Source organism: Phacochoerus africanus, chromosome 4, assembly GCF_016906955.1.
Source record: "Phacochoerus africanus isolate WHEZ1 chromosome 4, ROS_Pafr_v1, whole genome shotgun sequence".
Taxonomy (NCBI): domain Eukaryota; kingdom Metazoa; phylum Chordata; class Mammalia; order Artiodactyla; family Suidae; genus Phacochoerus; species Phacochoerus africanus.
This window is the reverse complement of record NC_062547.1, coordinates 98,487,941-98,511,183: the sequence shown is the minus strand read 5'-3', so window position 1 is coordinate 98,511,183 and position 23,243 is coordinate 98,487,941. Positions and strand designations below refer to the sequence as shown.

The 23,243-nt window shown below is 35.5% G+C and overlaps 1 protein-coding gene across 4 annotated transcripts; it reads left to right on the top strand.

The window, feature by feature from the left end:
* Window positions 1-6,207: 6,207 nt before the first annotated feature.
* Window positions 6,208-20,404, top strand: ARRDC3 (arrestin domain containing 3). 4 transcript variants are annotated; one of them, XM_047778283.1, is made up of 9 exons: window positions 6,578-6,717; window positions 10,452-10,536; window positions 10,626-10,707; window positions 12,612-12,759; window positions 13,769-13,871; window positions 14,218-14,474; window positions 14,820-14,982; window positions 15,254-15,408; window positions 17,645-20,404. In XM_047778283.1, exons 2-9 carry the CDS (start codon window positions 10,452-10,454, stop codon window positions 17,699-17,701), a joined length of 1,050 nt encoding a protein of 349 aa, XP_047634239.1. In that variant the 5' UTR covers window positions 6,578-6,717; the 3' UTR covers window positions 17,702-20,404. The 4 variants fall into 4 exon arrangements, 3 of the variants coding, with proteins under 3 accessions (XP_047634238.1, XP_047634239.1, XP_047634240.1); XM_047778282.1 differs by lacking the exon at window positions 10,452-10,536 and having other exon boundaries at window positions 6,208-6,717; XR_007134527.1 differs by lacking the exon at window positions 10,452-10,536 and having other exon boundaries at window positions 6,221-6,717; window positions 15,216-15,408.
* The last annotated feature ends 2,839 nt before the right edge of the window (window positions 20,405-23,243 follow it).

The following is a 23,243-nucleotide window of genomic DNA, read 5'->3' as shown; positions in this document are numbered from 1 at the left end:
GCCATTGCTACTCTCTGAACATGAGTCTGACCACCAAGGCGTCTCTGGACTATCCATCCACCACCACTGTCCTCTTTTCCTTCAGTCTCCACATTCACTAAGAGGTAGATCTCTTGGACCATCACACGACTCTCTGATGCATCTTTCTTACTGGTGTTTAGGTGATTTTTATGCATTTCACTTTACCAGCTTTGCCCTTTAATGACTGGCCACCACTGTCTCCAAGCCAGTGGCCAATATTTCATTTCATTTCATTTGGAGTTATAATCATTGTAGAGAAAGACAAGAAAAATACATGAATTTACTAAGTCATGGGCTGAATTGTGATTTCAAGGTTTAACTATCAGATAACCTATTTCCTGACCCTGAAACAAAACGTCATTTGAAACTCTTAAAAATTCTGGAGGCAGTGAGTCCTCAGTAAACTTCTAAATTTAAATCGACCCTTCTCCTTTTCCCGATAAACAGTTCCTTCATCATAGCTATTTCTTCAGTGTGGTGGCAAGTAAAATCTCTAAGAACAAAAATGACAGTAACATGAAAACTGAGCTGATTAGAGATGGGTGAAAGTGAGAATTCTCTCTTACATTTTAAAAATTATAAGATAATAAATAATTAACAACAGTAAATAAAACTAACCTTACTTAGATGGCAGACTTTTGGAAAATGCTTCCATTAAAATAATCTTGAGAAGGTAGTGGCAGTAAACAAGTTTTTGGGCTTTTTAAATTATTCATAATGAGCCTCTTCATCAAAAGAAAAAATGCAGATGATTGGAAGGGCAAAATTCTCCAAGTAAGATATTCAACATGAAATTCCACTTAGCCAAATATGAATTTGATACAAAAAAATTGAGAACTGGCTCCTTTCAATTATACTTTGCCACTAAAACTCGATATTCAGGAGTTCCCGTTGTGGCTCAGTGGTTAACAAATCCAACTAGGAACCATGAGGTTGTGGGTTCAATCCCTGGCCTCACTCAGTGGGTTAAGGATCTGGCGTTGCCATGAGGTGTGGTGTAGGTCGCAAATGCGGCTCAGATCTGGCGTTGCTGTGGCTATGGTGTAGGCCGGCGGCTACAGCTCCGATTAGACCCCTAGCCTGGGAACCTCCATGTGCCACAGGAGTGGCCCTAGAAAATAGGCTAAATAGATAAATAAAATAAAATGGTAAACTTAAAAAAAAAAAACCTCGATATTCAGAAAATATTAGTGATTATAATTTGAATTTTTAGCCTCATTACAGGATGCTGTGCCCATTCAAAAATGATAAAGTAGTTCAGAAAAGAATTTAGCATTTCTGATCCTTCTTGTAGACCACCTCTTGTTATTATAGCCACTTGAGCCTAGATAAATAATCTTTATCAACACATCTAACTTAGCAGACCCTAAATGTTACAAATTAATTAAAGAGTCTATCCCTGGGAGCCACTAATCAAATCTGCTGTCAAAATATGCTACTGGATTCAACAACAACAAAAAAACAAACAGCCAGATTTACAAATAAGCATAGGATCTGAACAGACATCTTCCCAAAGAAGACATACAGATTGACAACAGGCAGATGTTCAACATCACTAATTATCAGGAAATGCATATAAAACCACAATGTTGAACTAAATGTTGAAAGGATGTTCAATGTCACTAATTATCAGGAAATAAAAACCACAATGAGATATCACTTCATACCTGTTAGCATGGCTATTATCAAAAAGACAAGAAATAACAAATGTTGGAAAGGATGCAGCAAAAAGGAAACCCTCATACACTGTTGGTAGAACCGTAAATTGGTGGAGCCACAGTGGAAAACAATAAGGAGAGTCCTCAAAAAATTAAGAATAGAACTACCTTATAACCAGCTTTTCTACTTCTGGGTATTTACTGGAAACACAGAGAAGCATAAATTTGAAAAAATATATGTACCCCCATGTTCACTGCAGCATCATTTACAATAGCCAAAATATGGAATCAACCTAAGTATCTATAGATGGACAATGGATAAAGATGTGGTGTATATACTAAATGGAATCTTAGCCATAAAAAGATAAATAAAATCCTGCCATCTGCAAAGACATGAATGAAACTTGGGAGTATCACTCTAAGTGAAATAAGTCAAATGGAGAAAGACAAATACCTATGGTTTCACTCATATGTGGAATCTAAAAAGACAAAACAAATGAACAAACAAAATAAAACAAAAATAAACTCATAGACACAGAGAGCAGATTAGTAGTTACCAGAGGAATAGGAGGTTGGAGGGTGGGTGGAAACGGGAAAGGGGATAGTGATAGATGGTAACCAGACTTGTGGTGGTGATTACTTTGGAGTGTGTACAGATGCTGAATTATAATGCTCTACACCTAAAACTTAGGCAATTTTTTTTTAAGTTTAAAAATTCTACTTCATAAGAAGCATTGTCATTGCTTAACAGGTAATGCTTTTCTTTCTTAGTTGTACATCTAGATGGAAATGTACCAAAATGTTAACAGTGGTATCTCCAGGTGAATAGTAGAATTACAAATGATTTTAAAAACCAAATCAAAAGGAAAAAGATTAAATGGCTTTCACATAACACATATCACATTTCTTAATGATGGAAAACAGAAACCAAATTCAGTACTGAATTTTTATCACAAAATCCAGAAGACATTAAAACATGTATTAAGTATGAAGAACATAACAAAACACACCATACAACTCACTATCAAATATAAAAAACAAATCTTGTTCATTTTGCTATTACTATGTATTTAGCAAATCTTACCTCTAATCTCCACATCAAAGTCAAATTTGTTGCATCTTGAAGATATTAAAGAGTTAAGTCAGAGCTGCAAAATCTTGAAATGCAGAAGACAAACAAAACCTCTCTTAGTTCTATAGCACTCAAGCCTGTCACGTGTTAGTTAATATTAGGAGTAGGCATGGATTTCTTATTTCTCTTTAAGAAATAGGTTCTGACTGCTGATAAGTTTTTCTTACAACCACATACCAAAACTTCCGGTTGAGACGGCTTGCTTTATTCTGTATAATAATGATACTGAGCATTTTGATATAATACGTGGAAAACTCCAGATTTGGCAGTAATTTTGACATACTGTCTCAATATTATATATCTTGATAGCGATTATCATTTGTCAGTTTTTGACAGTTTCTGAGCTTGAGTTTAAAACTTTATATAGTAAGGGGGAACAGCCATTGAATTTAAAATCCAAGAACAAATACCATAAGTAGAGATTCCTATTTAAGTTCTTAAAAAGCTGTAAAAGGGGGAGGGAGAACTGAGGATTCTGCCTAGTAGGAATTTTATTCAGTTGTGCCAACTGAATCTAGTGGAGGGGTTAGAAGAAGAGAAAGGAGACAACACAGTAGTGGGATGTTCTGGGCACAGAAAGCAGCCTGTAACTGCATGCTGGCAACAGTGAGACAAGCTAACAAAGGGGACAGAAGATTTACTTGACAGGAGTATAGAGAGAGTTAGCAGATGAGTAGGAGGAGATGGCATATGAGCCGTAGGCTGGGGTGCAGTAGGAAAGAGCCTCAGCGATAAAGATGAATAGCTTAAATTTAATGCAAAATACAGTAAGGGCCCAGGGAAACAAGTCCAGAAGCCCCAGACAATGGCTATAGTACAGCATTTCAAGCTGTGTGAAGGGTAGGTATTTGACAAGGAATCTTGAAAAGGGGAGGTTATCAAAGTTATGAGAGAAACATTCAAAACTTAAGTCCAAGTGTTCTTTTCTTTTAGAAATGGAAACACGCAGGGATTTAGAGGTGCCAGAGGTGGCTGTTTGCTGCTGTTTGTTTCTGATGTTTTCAGAGTTTCAATAAATAGGAGGAGGAAAACAAAATGAAATAAATAAATTCAAGTTTATATATTTAAGAAATAGTCACATGACAGAATTGAAGAGAAGAAAAGTAATAATTAGTGTGAGTAGGACCTTAGTAAAAAATGAGAGGGGGAAAAAATTTCTTGGCAACTTGTCAGTTCCTAAAGTATTCAGGAAGACATCATAAAAAGAAAAAAAAAGACAGAAATAAATAATAATAATGATTTATAGCATCCTAAAAGTTTTACACAGAAGGGATGATGTAATACAGTAAGAGGAATGAATCATTTAAGGTGCTAAAACAATTTTCCAAACTTCTTCAGAATTCTTTTTGGTTAAATGCAATTCTAGCTTAATTTAAACAGCTGATTCTTATTTTTTCAGAAATAAGTCATATTCCAACTGGAGAGGTTTTACTAAAAATTCTGAGGAATTAAGCAATTATTCACAAGTCCTTAGTAATTTAGAACAACTTTGGTAATAAAGGCCTCACTTTGAACTGCACTTTTAAATCCATTCTTTGTCCAACGTCATTTGGCTGCTTAGTATATGTCACCTTAACGTCAAACACTTTAACAAATTCACCACTTTTACCACTAGGTGGCGAAAAACCCCAAATAGTATCGGTTATCGAAGCTTGTACTTGAACTAGAATAGCCAAGCACTTGACAACTAGAACAGCCACCAGGTGTCAACCAAGAGGGGAGGGGAGTCTATTCCTTCCACTCAGATTCATAGTTTTAAACACAACCATCTAAGCTCCATCAAGAGATAAATGTCCTGCCAATTAACTGTCTAAATAGTCTGCATATTTATAATCTGTATAAAGCTCTTGACTCCAAGATGCTGCCTTTTCAACTAAAATCCAACTAAATAAAATTTAGTTTCTCCCCCCTCCCAAAAAACAAACAAACCCAGCAAGACCAATGAGCTTAGTGTGCTGTGACACACTGGTTCAACCTACCCAAATATACTGCACAAAGAAACTAAAATGGCTTAGACATGGACAGCCAAAAATCTTCCAAAGTGTATTTGCTTATATATATATATATACACACACACACACACATATACAGTTCCAGAGTCCTATTTTTTCTTCCTATATTTCTCTTCTATAAGCAATTTTGTTGAATGCAAAAAATCTATATAGGTTTATGCTGTTATGCCTTGAATCCCACAGTGATTTTTATGAAAGCATTGTTATTTGCTATCAAAACATTCACAATAAAGAGACAAATGTATCTGTCCTTAAGATAGATGTATTATGAGAATTACTGGGTTGAACAGTCCAAGGCTGAAAGTTAAAATTAAAACTTGACAGAATTAAGCCCTATTTATATAACAAAGCCTCTGTTAAAGAACCATCTTCTGCGCCTCACTAACTTCTAACAAAAATTTTTCAATCCTGTTGTAAACATTACGTCAGCTAAAACGCAGTGATGCAGCCTTTTATAAGGTGGTACTTTTTAGGCCGAACTCTATTCTTAATCCTTTGGACACAGGAGTTGTAATCATGTCATACCCTGCAAATCTAGCTGTAGGTGATATCTCAAAAAAGGACTTTTTTCTTTCTTCGAGGAAGTGGTCAAACCTTTTTTCCCCTGATGTCATCATGCAAACAACTTGGTTGCTTTTCATTGCTATCGAATTAAGAGAAGAGAAAGCAAAACATACTGAGTACATTTTTTTGCTTCTCTTCCTTGCTCCGTGTAGTCTCTTTTAGTCTGGATTTGGCCTCCACAGAGCTCATTTCTACACTGCCTACAAAGCACTGGTTTAAATAAACAAACAAACAGTGCAGGTCAAGAATGCTCTTGTCCGTGAATATCATCGCTTCTCTAGTTTCTATTACATTTTCTTTTGAAATCGTTAGATTATGCTCAGTAGCCCTTGCCCAACCGGTTTCTTCCCTTCCCCCATCTCTCTACACACATCACTTTTGCTTCCTTCCATCCGGGGAATGGGCAAACCCCTACAGCGCCGGTAACGCACTCTCCCGGCTGGTCACTCATCAGTTTGTCTTTACTTGGCTTTGCAAACAGCTCCCCACCCAACCTTGTCCCCCAGTGCCCCCTCGGCCATTATCTTTCTGCCGGAGTATGCTCGATAAGGGACTCCAGATAGCACATCGAGGGTTTACGGTAGCCTGCCTACCAATAGGAACCCACAATGAAGAGAAGTCAGGTTCGGCCTCCCGGCAGCCCCACTGCTGTCTTCCTTGGTTGTACACCTACTGTACCCGCGAGCGAGCGAGCCAGGGAGCGAGCCCGGCGCGGGAGGGGGCGCGCAGGGAGGGCGACAGCAGCCGCGGCGTGCGCATGCGCCCTGGGGTTGTTTTTCACAAAGCTGCTCTTAAAGTGAGCTGGCAGCTTCCAGCCGCCCGTCTTTGTAAGGAGACCACTGAGACTAGCAGGAGCGCGGAGCAGCAGCCTCTCTGCTGCCTTGACTTTTTAAGAAATCTCAATGAACTGTTTGTAAAGAATCACTGATCCTGCCTGTAAGCTTTTTGCACGGCAAAGACATCGATCAGTGTTAAGTGAAGATCACATTTTATATGTGTTCTTGACTTTTTTTGTCTTACATTATATTTTTTATAGATTTTGTTACAAACATGGTGCTGGGAAAGGTAAAGAGTTTGACAATAAGCTTTGACTGTCTTAATGACAGCAATGTCCCTGTGTATTCCAGTGGGGATACAGTCTCAGGAAGGGTGAATTTAGAAGTTACTGGGGAAATCAGAGTAAAATCTCTTAAAATTCATGCAAGAGGACATGCGAAAGTACGCTGGACCGAATCGAGAAACGCCGGCTCCAATACTGCCTACACACAGAATTACACTGAAGAAGTAGAATATTTCAATCATAAAGACATCTTAATCGGACACGAAAGAGGTAAGTTTTTACATTATTCAGAAATTATTACACCTATTTTCTTTGGGAAAATATCTGTTCAATTTCTCTGAATTAATGTAATCTTACTCCTAGCATAAAATATAGCAGTTTGATAAATGTTAGCAAAGTTAGCCAAGATTTGAATTCTCCTTGACTTTCATCGTGTGTTAAGCCGTAATGCATGCAGGCATCTGCAAAGTGACTGCAAACTGCACTTATTCAACTACCTCTATACCCGGCTTGATCTGTGCCATACGCGCTTGCAGTCTATTTCCACCTTATAAATTCTGCTTAAATCCGAGACAGTAATTTTACTGATACATTTTCAAATGAATTGCTAAAAGCTGCGGTCCAATATTAGATTTTTTCCTTGTTCTGTGGAACCTTAGATCTTAAAAATTAAGCCTCAATGAAGAAATGAAATAACATTTTTAAGTGGGTTAATGGGTGTATTTCATTTTTAATATTGACACTCAAAGACTTTAGAGAATTGATTGTTGTTCTTTGATAAAGGGTTTCTGTGGCTTATTTTGACATATGGTATGAACACCCCACGTGTTTTTTCCCTATTCTTTCCAGTTCCTTTAGAAATTTACATCAAGCCTTCTCTATTTTAAAGGACAATACCAATCATTATGATATGTTTCAAATCGGTTTTAGAAGCCATTTAAAGTCATTTTTTTTTTCCTGAGCATCATGCCTAACTTTGGAACTGCATTCAATGAAACCTAAGCCAGTCAAAAGGAATTGAAAAGTATTCGGCTCATTTGGATTTGATTTTTGGTTATAAAAGGGAGATAAAGGGTTGTCAAAGGGAGAAGGGGTCCTGAGATTTCCAATCTATTGTTTAAATGGTCACATTGTTGAAATATAGGAGACTCTAAGCTTGTTTTTCTAAGTTTCCACCCTTTGTTAGAAGCGGTTCAATCCTGTTTCGGACCAGTTCTAGGGGGTGGTGAGGAGGGGCGCTTGTTCTGCTCTCAGCAGATTGGTTACACGCGTCAGGTGGTGGGGATGACTTAATTCCTAGCCCAAGAAGAATATAATGTTAAAACTGGTTATGTAATTTTGTGCTTCTCCTTTTTAATGCAGTATTTAGTTCTAATGTTGGCCATTTCTCGAAGAGTAGAGCACATTTTTATCTCCTTTTTTATACTAAAAAATACCCATCCATGAGGAAGTGCTAATTGAACTAAGGCAAGTGCAGAAATGTAGGGGTGCTTTGAGTTACAGCATCTTAATGCATCATTTTAACAAATTTTAAGATGAAATCTGTTTTGTTGGGTTTTAACTTGCACATAGGTCATTTGCATCCTGAAATAATTTCTAGTTAATATCTCCAACCATTGACACCGCTTAGAAATGCAGCTGCTTAATGACAGTCCTGGTGTTTGTTGAACAGCACACACACGAGTTTGTATTTGAACCTTCCTGGACTGGCAGCTTTTTATAATACATGGGTGAGAAAAAAACAAAGGTTTTTAAGGAGTTGAGGTTTGCGGTGAGGCAAAAGTAGAATAACGATTTATGGGGACAAACACAATTTCATTAGTTGCGCCATGATTTCATAGTAAAGAAAAACTGTGTGTCCTGAACTCCACGGAGATGCCTCTCAACCCTTGCAAAGCATGGACGAGCCTTTAGCCTGGAATAGTTTCAATGACTTAAAACTGGGACCTCTCAAACTAGCCTGGAAATTGAGACCCCGCCCCGGGCGGCCAGCGATAGGCGGAGCCGGGTTTGTTAGCCTGTTGCTAAGGCGATGCCAGGCTCTGATTGGATTGGGTGCAGGCGGGTGGAGAGAGTAGGCTCGCCGGCTGGGGCGAGGCTTGGAACCGGCGTGCGCCGGTAAAGGTCCCTCCTGAGCAGCCGCCCCCGCCCGTTCTCGCGTCCGCGTTGCGGGCTCCTGGAAGCAACCGTAGTTCCTGTCACATATTGTTCTGTTGCCTCTCACTTGAGCCTGTTTGCAGCCCCCAAAGGAATAGCTTAAGGTTTCGAAGAGTAGAGGAGAGATGCTTTTGCTGGCCTGATAGTTGCCCAAGGGTCCTGGGTGCAACTTTTTAGCTCAAGATCTATATACAGGGAAGTTGGGCCAGCATGGTCAACAGGATCTTGTTTTCCAGTTTTTCGGGTGGAAGTCATCAGGCGGCTTCCGTGAAGGCTTGCCTTCCTCCTAGCTGAAACAAAGCGACTTTCCCTATCTAGGCACTCACCAGACTGGCTACCTTGATTTGACCTGAGAGGAGAGGTAGCAAAAGCTGGCCAGGAAAAGAAGGGAAAGCGACGCTAACATCTAAAGGGGGGGGGGGCTCCACCACTATTCCCCGCCCTTTCCCCATTGTTTCCAGAGGTTTTTTGATCCTCCCCCGTTCGCCGCCGCCCCAGTTTCCCTCGCCGCGACTGTAAAGGTGTCAGGGTGGCCCGAGCCAGATCGAACCGGTCACCGGCTGGGGCGTGTAAAGCGGAAGCGCCGTGGCGCGCTCGCCCCGCCCCCCTAGCAAGCTAGGTTGCGCGGCCACGAGTGCGAGCGCCGCGCGACATATGCCGTATGTATAGCGGAGCGCGCGGGCGGCGGCGGCGGCGCGCGGGCGGGCCGGCTGGGATCTGCTCGCGCCGGTTTAGGCCGGTCCTCTCCTGCTCCGGTCTAGTTCTTGATTGACAGCCCGGCACTTGTTTACCACGGCGCGGCCGCCGCCGCTCTTCTCAATGAGACTGCTGAGCTGGCACAAAAAGCGAGCGAGAGGGGAAGAAAGGAAGAGGGAGGCAAACTTTGGGCTTCTTGGAGGGAGCGGTTTTAAATGGCCCCCAACTCATCAGCCGGTTTTCGGTGCTGAAATCCTGTTGAGAGAATTTGCACAAGGAGCGAGGAAAATATCACTGACCTAGAAGCCAGTTATTCTGGTTTTTGAATAAAAGTATCCACATATAGGCGTTTTTCTTTTCTCCTATGAGGGAAGGGAAGCATCACATTTTTTATGTGTATTCAGTACTTTAGGGGGAAGTTAAGTGATAATACGATTTCTTCTACTCACATAGTTAATGATAAAGGTTTCTACACCGAGAAAACTACATGTATTTGTAAGATCTTTATGTAATGAATCACCTAGTCAGAATGGTTTAAAAGATTTTAGGGATCCAAAACCCTCTCCCACATTTCGTTCTATTTATTTTAGAGACATTTTTAAAATAATCCCTTAGACCAAAAGAAATTGGTTGTAAAATGAAAAGTCATCCCATATTTTTTCCTAGCATTTGGAAACAACCTTAGTCTTCATTTTTCAAGGCTGTGACTGTTGTTTCCCACAAGCAGGCACTTTTTAAAGCTATGGTATGTATTTTATATATGCGAGTTTTTAGCTGTTGCTAGAACATACTGAAGTTGTCATAATTTTAGGTTCAGTAAGAATTTTTATTTTTAGCTATGAAACTGACATTAAAATCACTGTTCCTTTTTTTTAATTACGAAACTTATTTGACAGTTTTCTAATTGTTTTGGAGTTTGAACATTCACATCGTCTCTATCAAAACTGATATATTTTAAAAGATTTACATAAACTGTTCACTTTATATATAGTCTTAATAGGATAAATTGGTTGAAGACAAAGGTAAACTCTTAGTATGAGGTTGGCGATCTGAATCTTTTGTTGAGTCTGTACTGTCTTACATGTAGGTGCTTTACAATTGATTACAAAGCCCCCTATGGGGTTTAAGTATTGATTATCCCCATTCTACAGATGAAGCAACTGAAGACAGGACTTGTATTTTACTCAGAGGATGTGATGAAGTTGGAATTAGAACTCAGATCTCTCAGACTCCAAAGTTTGTGGCTTTAATTATTACATGAGCATCTTTAAAATTAAAAGAGTGTAAAGACTTATTAACAGTTTTTTTCTTTTTATGTTTATTAGATGATGATAATTCCGAAGAAGGCTTCAACACTATTCATTCAGGAAGGCATGAATATGCATTCAGCTTCGAGCTTCCACAGACGTAAGTATTTTGTAAGACATTTTTCATAAACATACATTCTTTTAAAGTAAAACTTATTCTAAATTTAAATATTTTTAGTTTTTTTTCTTTAAAAAAAAAAAACCCTTTTCATTACTGAATCTTGCTAGAGGAAAACAATATACTCAAAAAAGAAGCTATTTTTTTAATCCAGTGTGGCAAAATTACAGAAAGCAAAGCTCAATTTTTAAGTACTCCCATCTCAAGATTTAGATTTTTAAAGCTTGAGTAGTAGTTCATTTAAAGTGAGTGAATTGAAAAGTACTAGTCAAATAGTAAGCACTTAATACTTTATCAGAAGTATTAGCAGAAAAGTTAGAACATACCAAGTCTCATTTAACAGTTTATAAAAATTCACTGTTCTGTCTTTTCTACTGATGCTAACCAACACCAGTAAGATAAGAAGGTCAGAATAATTAGAAATTTCCTTACTTTAGAAGAGATAGGGTTTCTTGATAAGAATTCATTAGCTTCTGTGCAAAGAGCTATACAGAAGGTTACACAAGAGATACTATGAACTGGATTTAAAAGGAACCATCCATCAGAGATACCTTAATATAAAGCTTGGAATCTTAGGAGAAGAGGAAGGAAAGTAGTATGTTCTCAATAAGAAGTATGAGGAAATTATCCCAAAAGCAATTTTTAAATAATGCCTTAACAGGTATCAAAACATGCAAAGTGACACTTGTACTGATATTCTGAAGGATAAACTTAACATTACATAAGAACTTACCTAATGCCAAATGTACATAATTCTATATTTTTAATTCTAGTACTTGTTAGATGTGAATAGAATTCATAAAGGATGTTTTTCGGAGTGTTAAAATCACATTGCTTGAGAACATCATTTTTAATATAATGCCCTAATTACTTTCTGAGAAATATTTTGTCTGGATACAATAAGACTAATATAATTGGGCCTGAATATTTTCAACAAATGGAGGTAATAAGTTCTTTAAAAATTCTATCAATAAATCAAAACCTTTTAAAATAAACCCTAGAAGACTAGCATAGATCTTACATTTTATTTTTCTGTGCTATAGAAGTTAATGCAAGAGTCTAAAATGCAAACAAGAAATAAGTAAAAATACCATTACTCTTCATAAAAAGCTAGCACTCTACCTTGTAAATAACTGAACCTTGGACATTTTTATAATGAAATTATGAAAAAGATTAAATTTACTAAAATAAAATCTCCCAAAAGTAGTAAAATCTGGGAGAGTTGAAAAAAGATTCTGATTCTCTTGATGCAGGTCAACAGAAAAGATTCTTTTTCAAGTCAATAGTATAATTAGGAAACATGGCCAAAAAGTGTTAAAACATAAGTGGGAAATGTTAAGGCAGTATTTTAGAGTGAAATGTGAAAAAATTTTGAAACTATAATGACTATTCCAGCCCTTTTCTAGACTGTCTTAATTAGTTGCAATTAAAAAATAGTAATTCATACCTAATGAAAAGTGGAGCACTGTAGGGAATTTGCTCTGAATGTTTAACCAGTGTCTAGAATTTCTCAATAGAAACAGTGAAACTATTCTTAATTTTATTTTTAAACTAAAATCTTGACCTATTCAAGAATTGTTCATTTTCAGACTTTCGTAATTTTGCCACCAGCATTAAAAGTAGCCTTCTCTTAGGTTAAAAAGATTGTATTCTTCTGGCTTTTTCAAGCAAATTTTCTGTAATATTTAACAATTATCTATTTTTATTTGGAAACAGTGACTTTTCCCCCAGTGACTTTTATCCCTTTGGAAATTTTTTTATATGATGCCTTTGATACCTCATTGATATATAAACAGTACAATATATTAACACTTCTATGCTGACCTACTGTTTAGTTATTAAAAAGAAGTGTAAGATTAATATATTGACCTTTATATTCTGCACAGACCACTTGCTACCTCATTCGAAGGCCGACATGGCAGTGTGCGCTATTGGGTGAAAGCCGAATTGCACAGGCCTTGGCTTCTACCAGTAAAATTAAAGAAGGAATTTACTGTCTTTGAGCATATAGATATCAACACTCCTTCATTACTGGTAAGAATTGACTAAATTCTACATTCTTTGTTTTTGGCATAAAAATACTAAAGAATAATTATCTAAATTATGCATTCTTTATAATTTTTAAAAAGTAGCTCTATTTTTAAATTCCATAAATATTATTTTCAAAAAAAGTCAAGAGCACACAAATGAATGCAGAATATGCTCATATTTTTCTGATAGAGTAATAACTTTAAGTAAATGTTTAAAATAAGACCAGTATTTGATATCAAAATATGTCTTACTCAAAAGATAACAATAGTCTCAAAAAATAGATCTGTTCCCTGGATAATTTGCGTGGAAAAGGAACAGCAGTACCAATTATTGTAACAATGTCATTTGACTTCAAAATACCATAATCTGAAATTTTTATTGTATTGCATTATTCCAATATAGGGATAGTTGTCAAATCATGGGGAGATTATTATTTTCATGAAAAAACTTAATTCTTTTTAAATTGCATTTTGTCGCAGATTCAATTTGACTTCAAAAACTTTATTTGATTTAAACAAATAATAACATCTTTAAGCAAATAAGTTTTAAAAAATGAGCAGTTTCCTTTTTTTACACATTGAGTTTTACATTTTCAAAGAAAGATGTTATCATTTGGGATAATAATCAAAAGTTGCTTTCCAAGCTGCCTTTTTTTTTTTTTTTCTTTTTAAGGCAGTTCAAATGGAATGTGGAAAGGGTTTTTTTGTTTGTCTGTTTTGGTTGATTTTTAATTACCATATATGTAAATAGTGTGGGCTAAAACTATGTTTATAAAACAAAATGCTGTTAAACGCTGTACTCTTTTTTCTTTAGTTGAGTGGGAAGTTCTGTAAAGACAAAAATATCAGTTTAAGCAGAAGCCATTGGTTAGTGAAAAAGTATATTTGGATATGTAAAAAGCAACACAGCTTTTAATGTTAAATTCTCTAAGGATTTAGGATTGTGTTTTAAAACATTCTCTGACTGTCTCAATTCATACGTTGATCTTTTTCTCTAAATTTATTTCTTACAGTCACCCCAAGCAGGCACAAAAGAAAAGACTCTCTGTTGCTGGTTCTGTACCTCAGGCCCAATATCCTTAAGTGCCAAAATCGAAAGGAAGGGCTATACGCCAGGTATGTATGAGGTGGATTCCCACAAAAATGATCTTTCTTTACTTAGCTTTTGTATATAAATTTGCATTATGTATACTCAGTGCAAAGATGATATGGTATTCTTTGGTAAAATATCATAAATTGTGCTTATCTACTTTCCTTTTGCAAATTGGAATGTAGTCTTATTTAAATAGCTACTGTAAATGAGTAGTTTGTTTTTATGACCCTAAGTTACTTGCCACTCTCAGGACAGCACTTTATCCATGTAGTTCACTGAACTTTCAAACTTTCAAACTTTAAGAATCTGCATTTTTTAGGGGCTTATTTTTTTGTTTTTAACAGAAGATACATATTTTTTTTCCTCTAGGTGAATCAATTCAGATATTTGCTGAGATTGAGAACTGCTCTTCCCGAATGGTGGTGCCAAAGGCAGCCATTTACCAAACACAGGCCTTCTATGCCAAAGGGAAAATGAAGGAAGTTAAACAGCTTGTGGCTAACTTGCGTGGGGAATCTTTATCATCTGGAAAGACAGAGACATGGAATGGCAAGTTGCTGAAAATTCCACCAGTTTCTCCCTCTATCCTCGACTGTAGTATAATCCGTGTGGAATATTCACTAATGGTATGTATAGATTTAAGGGTTTGGATTTTTTTTTTAAATCTTAACACATAGAATATCATTCTGTCTTGTATCCAGGATTTTTTTTTTTATTCTGCATGTAATACATAGACTCTTATATAAATATTTATACAGTTTGGATTATAATTACTAATTTTACCTTAGGTAAATGTCCCATATAATAATGTACATAACAGAGAAAATTTTCTTTTATATGTATATGACAAAAAAATGAAGTAAATGACGGCCTGAAATAACTTTAGGTTGGGTTATTAGTTTTTAAAATTGGAAATAGTACTTGTCATTCTAAGCCTAATACCACCTTTTTTTTTTTTTTTAATTCGGTAGGTATATGTGGATATTCCTGGAGCTATGGATTTATTTCTTAATTTGCCGCTTGTCATTGGTACCATTCCTCTACATCCATTTGGTAGCAGAACCTCAAGTGTAAGCAGTCAGTGTAGCATGAATATCAACTGGCTTGGTTTATCCCTACCAGAAAGACCTGAAGGTAGGTTGCTAATGCATAGCTAAGCTTAATGTATTATTTTTAAGAACGTAATTTTGCTTCTGATATTTTATGATTTGATAAATTTTGTCTGTACTTGAAGAGAGTAGATGTGTCCTTAATGTTAGGGTTAATATGTATATCTCCCTAGTTTTGATAACAGAAAAAATTATTATTATTTTACCTTGACATTCCTTTTTAATACCTACTATTCTGTGTATTTTGACATGCATAAGAACATGCTGTTCGAATTGCGTGTATCTTTTTCCTTCAGCACCACCCAGCTATGCAGAAGTGGTAACAGAGGAACAAAGGCGGAACAATCTTGCACCAGTGAGTGCTTGTGATGACTTTGAGAGAGCGCTTCAAGGACCACTGTTTGCATATATCCAGGAGTTTAGGTTCTTGCCTCCACCTCTTTATTCAGAGGTAAGCATCAAATTCTCAAATAAAAAACTGGCTGGTTCATTTTGGAAAGAATACTACAGACTTTTGAAAACACAGTAAAGTTTTGATTATCATGATAAGAGAAAAACAAATAGTTTAGAAAAACAGATTAAAACTTTGATTAGCACTGTCAATATTTACTAAGTTTGATCCAGAGTTAGGACTGGTCTCTTACCAGATAATGATCTAATAACTTCATGCTTGCAAAATGCCAGTTAAAGGAATAATTTGTATGTCAAAGTATCAGTAGAACCGGTATTTTGCAGTCATTGATTATATAGTCAGAATTTATCTTTTTCATCATCCTTTTCCAATTTAATTTTCATTTTTTAACACTCTGAATCATAGGGGAAAATAAAATATTAAACAGCATTCCTACACTGTTACATTATTTTTATTTATCTCAAGTAACAGCATTTACATGAAAAAAACATGGGGGAAGCCTACAGACATGAAAAAAACAAACTTAGAAGGAAAATATTACATAACATTGTGATAGGATACACACAGTTCATTTGATGAGTAGCTTACTGGGTCTTGAGAATCAGAAGGAGCTTCCCTAAGAAGGTGATTATTAAACTGATTCATGAAGAACAAGTAGCTCTCTCAAAATGTAGGATGTTCAAGGCAGGAAGAAAAATATGTGCAAAGAAAAAGAGGTAGGAAGAAATCCAGCAGTTTCAGGATATTTCAGAATATACATATACGTAATACATATTGAGGGACTTTAGAGTTGGCCTTGATATCAATACAGTACCAGGTAATTATGTCAATCACTAGAATCAGCTTTTTATTTTTGGTTGCTGGACTTTAAGCAGCTCTTTTACAATTAAATATTACTCCCCAGTAAGACATAAAAGGATTGTTTTCATCTTCAACAAATTGTCTTTATTTGTTTTTTTTGTCCTTAATACCATGACTAAAAGAGTCAATTTTCCTTTGGATGTGGTTGATGTGAAATCCACTAGATTCACTGATTATAGGATATTCAGAATCTGTTTTGTTCTTACAAATTTTTGATTGGATATAATTTTTCTAACCCATTTCAATTCATAAAATTTTTCATAAGCTAAAAAGATTCTCCCACTTGTTAGAAATACTATTACTACATTTTTATTCTGACACTTCTGTCTTGATTATTAAGTCCTTCATTTGTGACTTGATTCCAGGCTTCCTAGCATCCAATTGGCATTTTAAAAGACTGGCAATCTAAAGTATCTATTTTTAAGCAATTTGTCATAAAATTCTATTGCCTGCTTTTAAAATGAACTAAACATAATTAAGAGAATTTAAAACTTTTAAAACCCTAAATTGGTTCAGGGTGTGATTTAATTGTTTAACATCTATCCACAAAGAGGGAGGGAAAAGTTCTAGATTGTATTAAAGTTATTTTGAATTTTTTTTTTAAGCTTAGTCATTAAAAAAGAGTAGTTACTTGGCTTTTTTTCTTCAAAAATGTGTCTTTTTACCTAAACTTTTTGAGGCACTTTGGATTGTCCCACATTTAAAATGCAAACAAATGGGTCTTGTTCAAAAGATCTTTCAGTAAAAGAAAGGTATTTATCCTAACAATTTGCCTTCCTGTGCCAATTCTGTTTGTGCCTAAGAAGCAACTTAAATATATCCACTTTTATTAAGTGTAGATATGGAAGTCACTACAGAAAGAGAGAAGGTGAGAATCTTCTATAGCATTTGGGGTTCAACATTCTTATTTCTCGGTATACATTGTATCCACATTGTATCCGTACACCTTCTTGTCACACCCATGAGTTATTACCTCATTTAAGCACCAAGAACACTGTTTACACAACTACATTCTTCCCAAAGCTTAGGGAAGAGATGAGTTGACTTTTTTGGTAGCAGAATAAAATGGATACTTTACAGAAGAAAATCATTGCCATGAAAATGTTTGCCATTGTGTATATGAGTCTTAAGTACTTAAGTGCTAAGTAAAACTCCATTCTCTGATAAAGTGTTAGTTTTTCTTTTACTTTTGTGAAAGAAAACTATTTGGACAAACCTTTATAAATTGTATTATAATCTAGTGATTGAATAGCAGGCACTTTATATATAAAACTAGTATCCTTTCTTCCCATACAAGTTCTGTATGTTCTGATTATATTTCTCAACTAGTATTCAAAATATTAACCTATTTGCTACATTCTTACTCAACCTTTATCAGTTAACTTTGTGGATTTTTTTACTTTTTTCTTCTTAGATTGATCCAAACCCTGATCAGTCAGCAGATGATAGACCATCCTGCCCCTCTCGTTGAAGGAAAAAGTGGTTAAATCAAGTTGATGTGGGTTCTGAACTGTATCTCTTCCCTTCCCGGCTGAGGACAGAGAAGTATCTTGGAGACACGTTTTCAGAGGAAGTGGAATTGCTTTTGCCCAGAAAAATGGCGAATACATGAAACAACCAGTGATCACTTTAGAAGCCTCCAGCAACATTCTGGGACTGCTCCAACATGCTTGAAGATCTAAGCTTTTCTCCTTTAAAACTGGCACATACTAAGAGCAGTCTTCTTAGCCTATGGTCATATGTGTCAAGACACCACGTTGTAAAGAGGGATGATTTCCTTCTTTTGATTTGAAAATTTGCACATGCTCAATGCTTACATTGTGCGGTTCGATGTCACTACAGCTTTTTTTTTTTTTTCATTTATGCCAGACTCTTGATATTCTTTTAAAACTTGTTTGTGGTGAGCACAACAAGGAACAAAAGAAAGCTTTGAAAAAAACTTTAACATGAAAAAAACGCACTGACTTTTTTTTTTTAATTTAATATAGCCTGGACTTTACCCGCGTATGCACATGCTCAGAATTGTCCTACTAGGCTGACCATGTATCACCTCTTCAGCTTGGATCCTATAGTGGATTTATTTACAAACATCAAATGCCTTCAAGCCAATCCTTCTTGCTGTATGTTCTGCAGCCTACTGTAGTAGATACGCAACAGATATGTGGGAAGAGAAATAAGAGGAGGAAGTAATAAGAGACTTTGTCAAGCTTGTACACCTTCTTGGTTTCTTTTAAGAATTTGTTGCCTCTCTACTCTTACAGCAAAGCAGCATTTTGTTACTGACTGCCTAAAATCACTTAATCTCAGGTGAACGCATCACTTGCCAAACTGTTGGAATGCTATTTGTGTTTTGTTGCACTGTTGAGTTATATTTTTTGTTTGTTTGTTTGTTTATTTGTTTGTTTGGTTGGCTTTTTGGAGAGGGAGATTTGGAAGAGGGACATACACAAAAGTGATAACCCACCCGCATTCCCTTTTTATCATTACATATAAGAAGAAACTAGCAGAGCTTAGAAATGGAGTAAAGGCAGTATGGCAGGCACCAGCAAAGAGTTAAGGGCTGTTGCTCTTAAAAATTGTTGTTATTTTTATTATTATTTTAAAAGTATAGAAGTTTTCCAGTCACTGGAGAGGAGGAGAAAGTGCATTTATTTTTATACAGAGTTACTTAATTACCTCCAAAACACATATGTTGGAAATCATTTTTGCTGGTGCAGAGTATTTTCATGAGCAGGAATATCTATATGTTAAGTCTATGATTAGAGAGTTCAATTTATACATTACCTAACCTGCTCAAGCTTGACAGAGCTTGAAAACCCAAGTTTATTCTAAAAGTGTCTAACCTCAAAATTACAAATACTAGAATATGTGCTGGAATAGTAACTTTTATATTTTTGTGGGGGTTTTTTTAATGAAAGTATTTTTTCCATTAGCTAAAGATTTCGCTGAACATGAGAAATCGTTCACTTTGAGTATAGATAGATATGAAGAATGATCAACATCAGTAAATTTTAGCTTATATTAAAGGTAATTTACTGTTGGCTCTTAACAAATATACCAGCATTCATGAAGACACTTAAAACTGCATTTTCCAAGGTGTATCAAGTGTACTGCTTATTTTAGAAGGAATTCAGCTCTGATGTTTTTTAGTGAAAATCAGCATCTCTGATGTTGCAACATATGCGTGAAATGGGTATTACATCTATCCTGCCATTTAAACCCATAGTTAATAAAGTGACTGAAAAATAATAGTAACTCTGGCTTGGTGCTTGACCTGGTTAAATACTGTCTTAAAGCTTCATACAAAACAAATAGGCTTTTCCATAAGTGGCCTTTAAGAAAACATGGAAGACAATTCATGTTTGAAAAATGCTGACAGGGTGAAGAAAGCCCATGTAAAAATGAATCGCGTTTTAAGTGATTCGGTTAAAGGGTTTGGGCTCCCGTAGCAAACTAATACTAGATAATAAGGAAATGGGGGTGAAATATTTTTTTATTGTTGTTGAATCATTTTGTGAATGTCCCCCTCAAAAGAAGCTAATGGAATATTTGGCATAAAGGGCATTTGGTGGTTTTATTTTTGTTGGGGGGGGGTGAATTGTCCAAAAATCCCTTTTCTTTTCTCTCTTATGTCTAACTGACTAGGGAACAATTGTTGATATGCATAGCATTGGAATACTTATCACCATATACTCTTACAAATAACACATGAGGAAAGAATGACCAGTATTCTGATAATTGGCACTGGGTAACAAAATAAAATGTGATGGAATTTTAAATCTATAAAACTTTATCAAATAAAGTTTTTATTTCCCCATTAAAATATTTCTTTACTTTCCTATTTTAAGGCATTACTCCTTTCTAAATATTGGTCAATTCTTGATGTAAGATGTGAGGTTCACAGGTGTATTCCAGTATTCAAGCTAGATTCCTGATTTTTCAATTAGGAAAAGTAAAATCCAAAATGTTAGCAAAACAAAGTGCAATATTAAATGTTTGCTTTATAGATATATTCTATGGCTGTTTGTAATTTCTCTCTTTTCTTCTTTTTTATTTGGTGCTGAATATGTCCTTGTAGGCTGTTTTAAGAAAACAATATGTGGGAAATGATTTAATTTTTCCTATTGCTCTTCCTTGTGGAAAATAAAAGTGTTTTGTTTTTTTCTTTTTTGTAAAATTGTTTGGAAATTTATTTAATCCTGACCATGTCAATAACTCACCATATATGCAAACACTATTAAGACTACAGTTAAACTCTTTTAAACCATTCTGGATAAGAATTGTTCCTAGATCTATAGTAAAAGAAATTACTGAAGGCTTAAAGGAATTTTTAATACAAATGATCATTGTTTTACGTAATAATTCATTAAATTATGGGTGTTTTTTTCTAAGACTTAGAAGTTAGATAACATTGGAGTTTCCTTTGTGGCTCAGTGGGTAACGAACCCGACGAGGATCCACAAGGTTACGGGTTTGATCCCTGGCCTCACTCAGATACAGCATTGCCATGAGCTCTGGTGTAGGTCACAGACCTGACTTGGATCTGGTGTTGCTATGACTGTGGCGTAGGCCAGCAGCTGTAGCTTCAATTTGGTTCCTAGCCTGGGAACTTGCATATGCCTTGGGTGTGGCCCTAAAAAAAAAAAAAAAAAAGGCAAAAAAAGAAATTACATACATAAAATTCCTTCATATATCTAAACCAACCAGGTATAGTTTAACTTTCTCACTGTGATGTGTCCAAGTTTCTACTATTTCAGGAGCACGTAAATATAAAAATTAGGATTATTCTAATCTTAAAACATAATTTTTCTCAATTTTAAAACATTTTTCTCAGTGAGTTTTATAGTGATTTGTAACAAGAAGTGTCTTTGGCATCATTTAGAAGTTCTCTTCTTTCAGTGTTTATACATTGACAGATGAGCTATCAAGTTATGTGCCTTACTATATGATTCTCCCTTTCAAAGTGTTTGAAAGACATTTAGACAGATAAATTTCTAATCAGTTTTATAGCAACACACTCTCATCTTTGCTATAATTAAGAGTCAGCAATCTACACAATGTCCTTAATACAATAAGGAAATAAAAATGACTATAGAGGAAGAGGAATTACAACATGAAATGGACAGACCTAGGTTCTGGGTCTGTGAACTAAGATGCAACCTTAAATAAGATAAGTGAAACTTTTTTTTTTTTTAACCTACAAAGTGGGTAAGAGCTATCCAAAGTAATCAATCTCAAAGTATTATGAGATCATAATACTTATTTAGGTAGAGAAATAATGCTCTACATCAATTATTAAAACATTGGAAATTAACCATATTCTAAATTTGCATCTGAATACTTTTAGGCTGAGTTCAGTATATGTCACAAGTTATACAAAGGTGACAGGTTATCTAGAACTGCTTTTGCATTATGTCACCTATACTCATCAAACTCGCCTTGCTATTAATTATAATTTATTGAATGGCCTAACTTGGTATATTTATCAGGACTTTTGACTGTAACAGAGAAATTCAGACTAGCTTAAGTAAAATGTATTAAATAGTAATTCTGGGGAAGAACTATATTAAGCATGTTTGGATTCAGAAAGCCAAATAATGCTCTGGGGACACATTGGTCTGGCAACTCTGTTCCCTTATCCTTGTTCATATTAGCAGTATTCTTTCTTACCATCTTTATTCTTTCATGTTAGAGGGGTCAGGAAAAATGACCCTAGCTTTTACAGCTCACAGAAGAAATGCTATTTCTAGCCCCCAGATCTCTTGTCAGGGAAGATTCTGATTGGCCAATAACTGGATCATGTTTAATGCTACATAGAATGGCTTTCCCAATAGAAAGAGTTCTCTTTCCAGCAGAAGGGAGAAAAGAGGTCATTACATTCTTGCTACTCAAATGTTGTTCAAAACAGGAGCAATGGCATCACCTGGGAGCTCATTAGAAGAGAATATCAAGATCTATCCCAGAATGTTGACCCAAAACACCTGCTTACATAATCCCCTGATGATGTGTAAGTACTAAAGTTTGAGGAAACTGCAGCACACCAAACAATTTTGCTTTCATGAATCGCAATCTATAAATGAGCTGAGAATTTTGTCCTCTTAATAAGTGAAAAATAATCATGCCATTTTAAATTACGAAGTATAATTTACAGTTTAATGTTTTTGAGACAGGACTGAGATGGTGGCAATTATTAAACCTTCAGAATTCCTACATCAACAATCAGTATTTCTCAAAACTTCTATGACTGAATGATGAAATACTTTGCATTTTCATTTCTTAAAGTCAAATCAATATGGTGGGGAGAGACATTTTTCAATTCATGAGAAAAAATTTATTCATATAAGAAAATATATTTTGACTTCTGAGGAGTGTAATAAGCCTATCATCTTTTGAAGAAAAAAATTTGGGGCAAATAACGAGGAGATGTAAACACATGACTATGGACAGGTCACCTCAAATTCAAGATGACTGGTAGTTTAAAAATCCAAAAGCACATGCCTATTGGAAAGAGAACCACTGTCTTTGACTGTTGAACAGCACTAAAGTAAACATGGAAAATAATTTTTTCAAACCAGTTTCACACATACCAACTTAGACAAATAATGTCATTATACAGAGCCAAAAAGCAAACAAGTTTCTTTAGAATAGTGTTTAGCATTTATATGATAAAAGTGTATGTAGTCTAATGTGATTCAAGAAAACAAATGTTTACGACATCTATATTAAGAACTTCTGATACATCATAACTAATTCTAACTGGAAATGGATTTTTGCTACTTCTAATTCAAGATTTACGTAACTTCAACATTAATTTCCAGTATTACCTCTGGCACTGATAAGTCTCCAGGAACATTAATAAAGTTAAAACAATGAGTTAGAACAGGATTTTGTATAATTTAGAGGTCTGTTTACTAGTTACCCAGAAGAGTCTTACCAGTGAACAGAAGGGTGTGAAAGATTAAAATACACTGTCCTAATTTTTAACCTTATAAGATGTGAATTTTGCTAACTCG

Bases quoted from the DNA above. Each gene is read 5' to 3' on its own strand.
- ARRDC3 (XM_047778282.1), top strand. From the start codon at position 6,438: ATGGTGCTGGGAAAGGTAAAGAGTTTGACAATAAGCTTTGACTGTCTT. The intron at 10,708-12,611 runs GTAAGTATTTTG...TATTCTGCACAG, and splicing joins AGCTTCGAGCTTCCACAGAC to ACCACTTGCTACCTCATTCG. The intron at 13,872-14,217 runs GTATGTATGAGG...TTTTTCCTCTAG, and splicing joins AAGGAAGGGCTATACGCCAG to GTGAATCAATTCAGATATTT.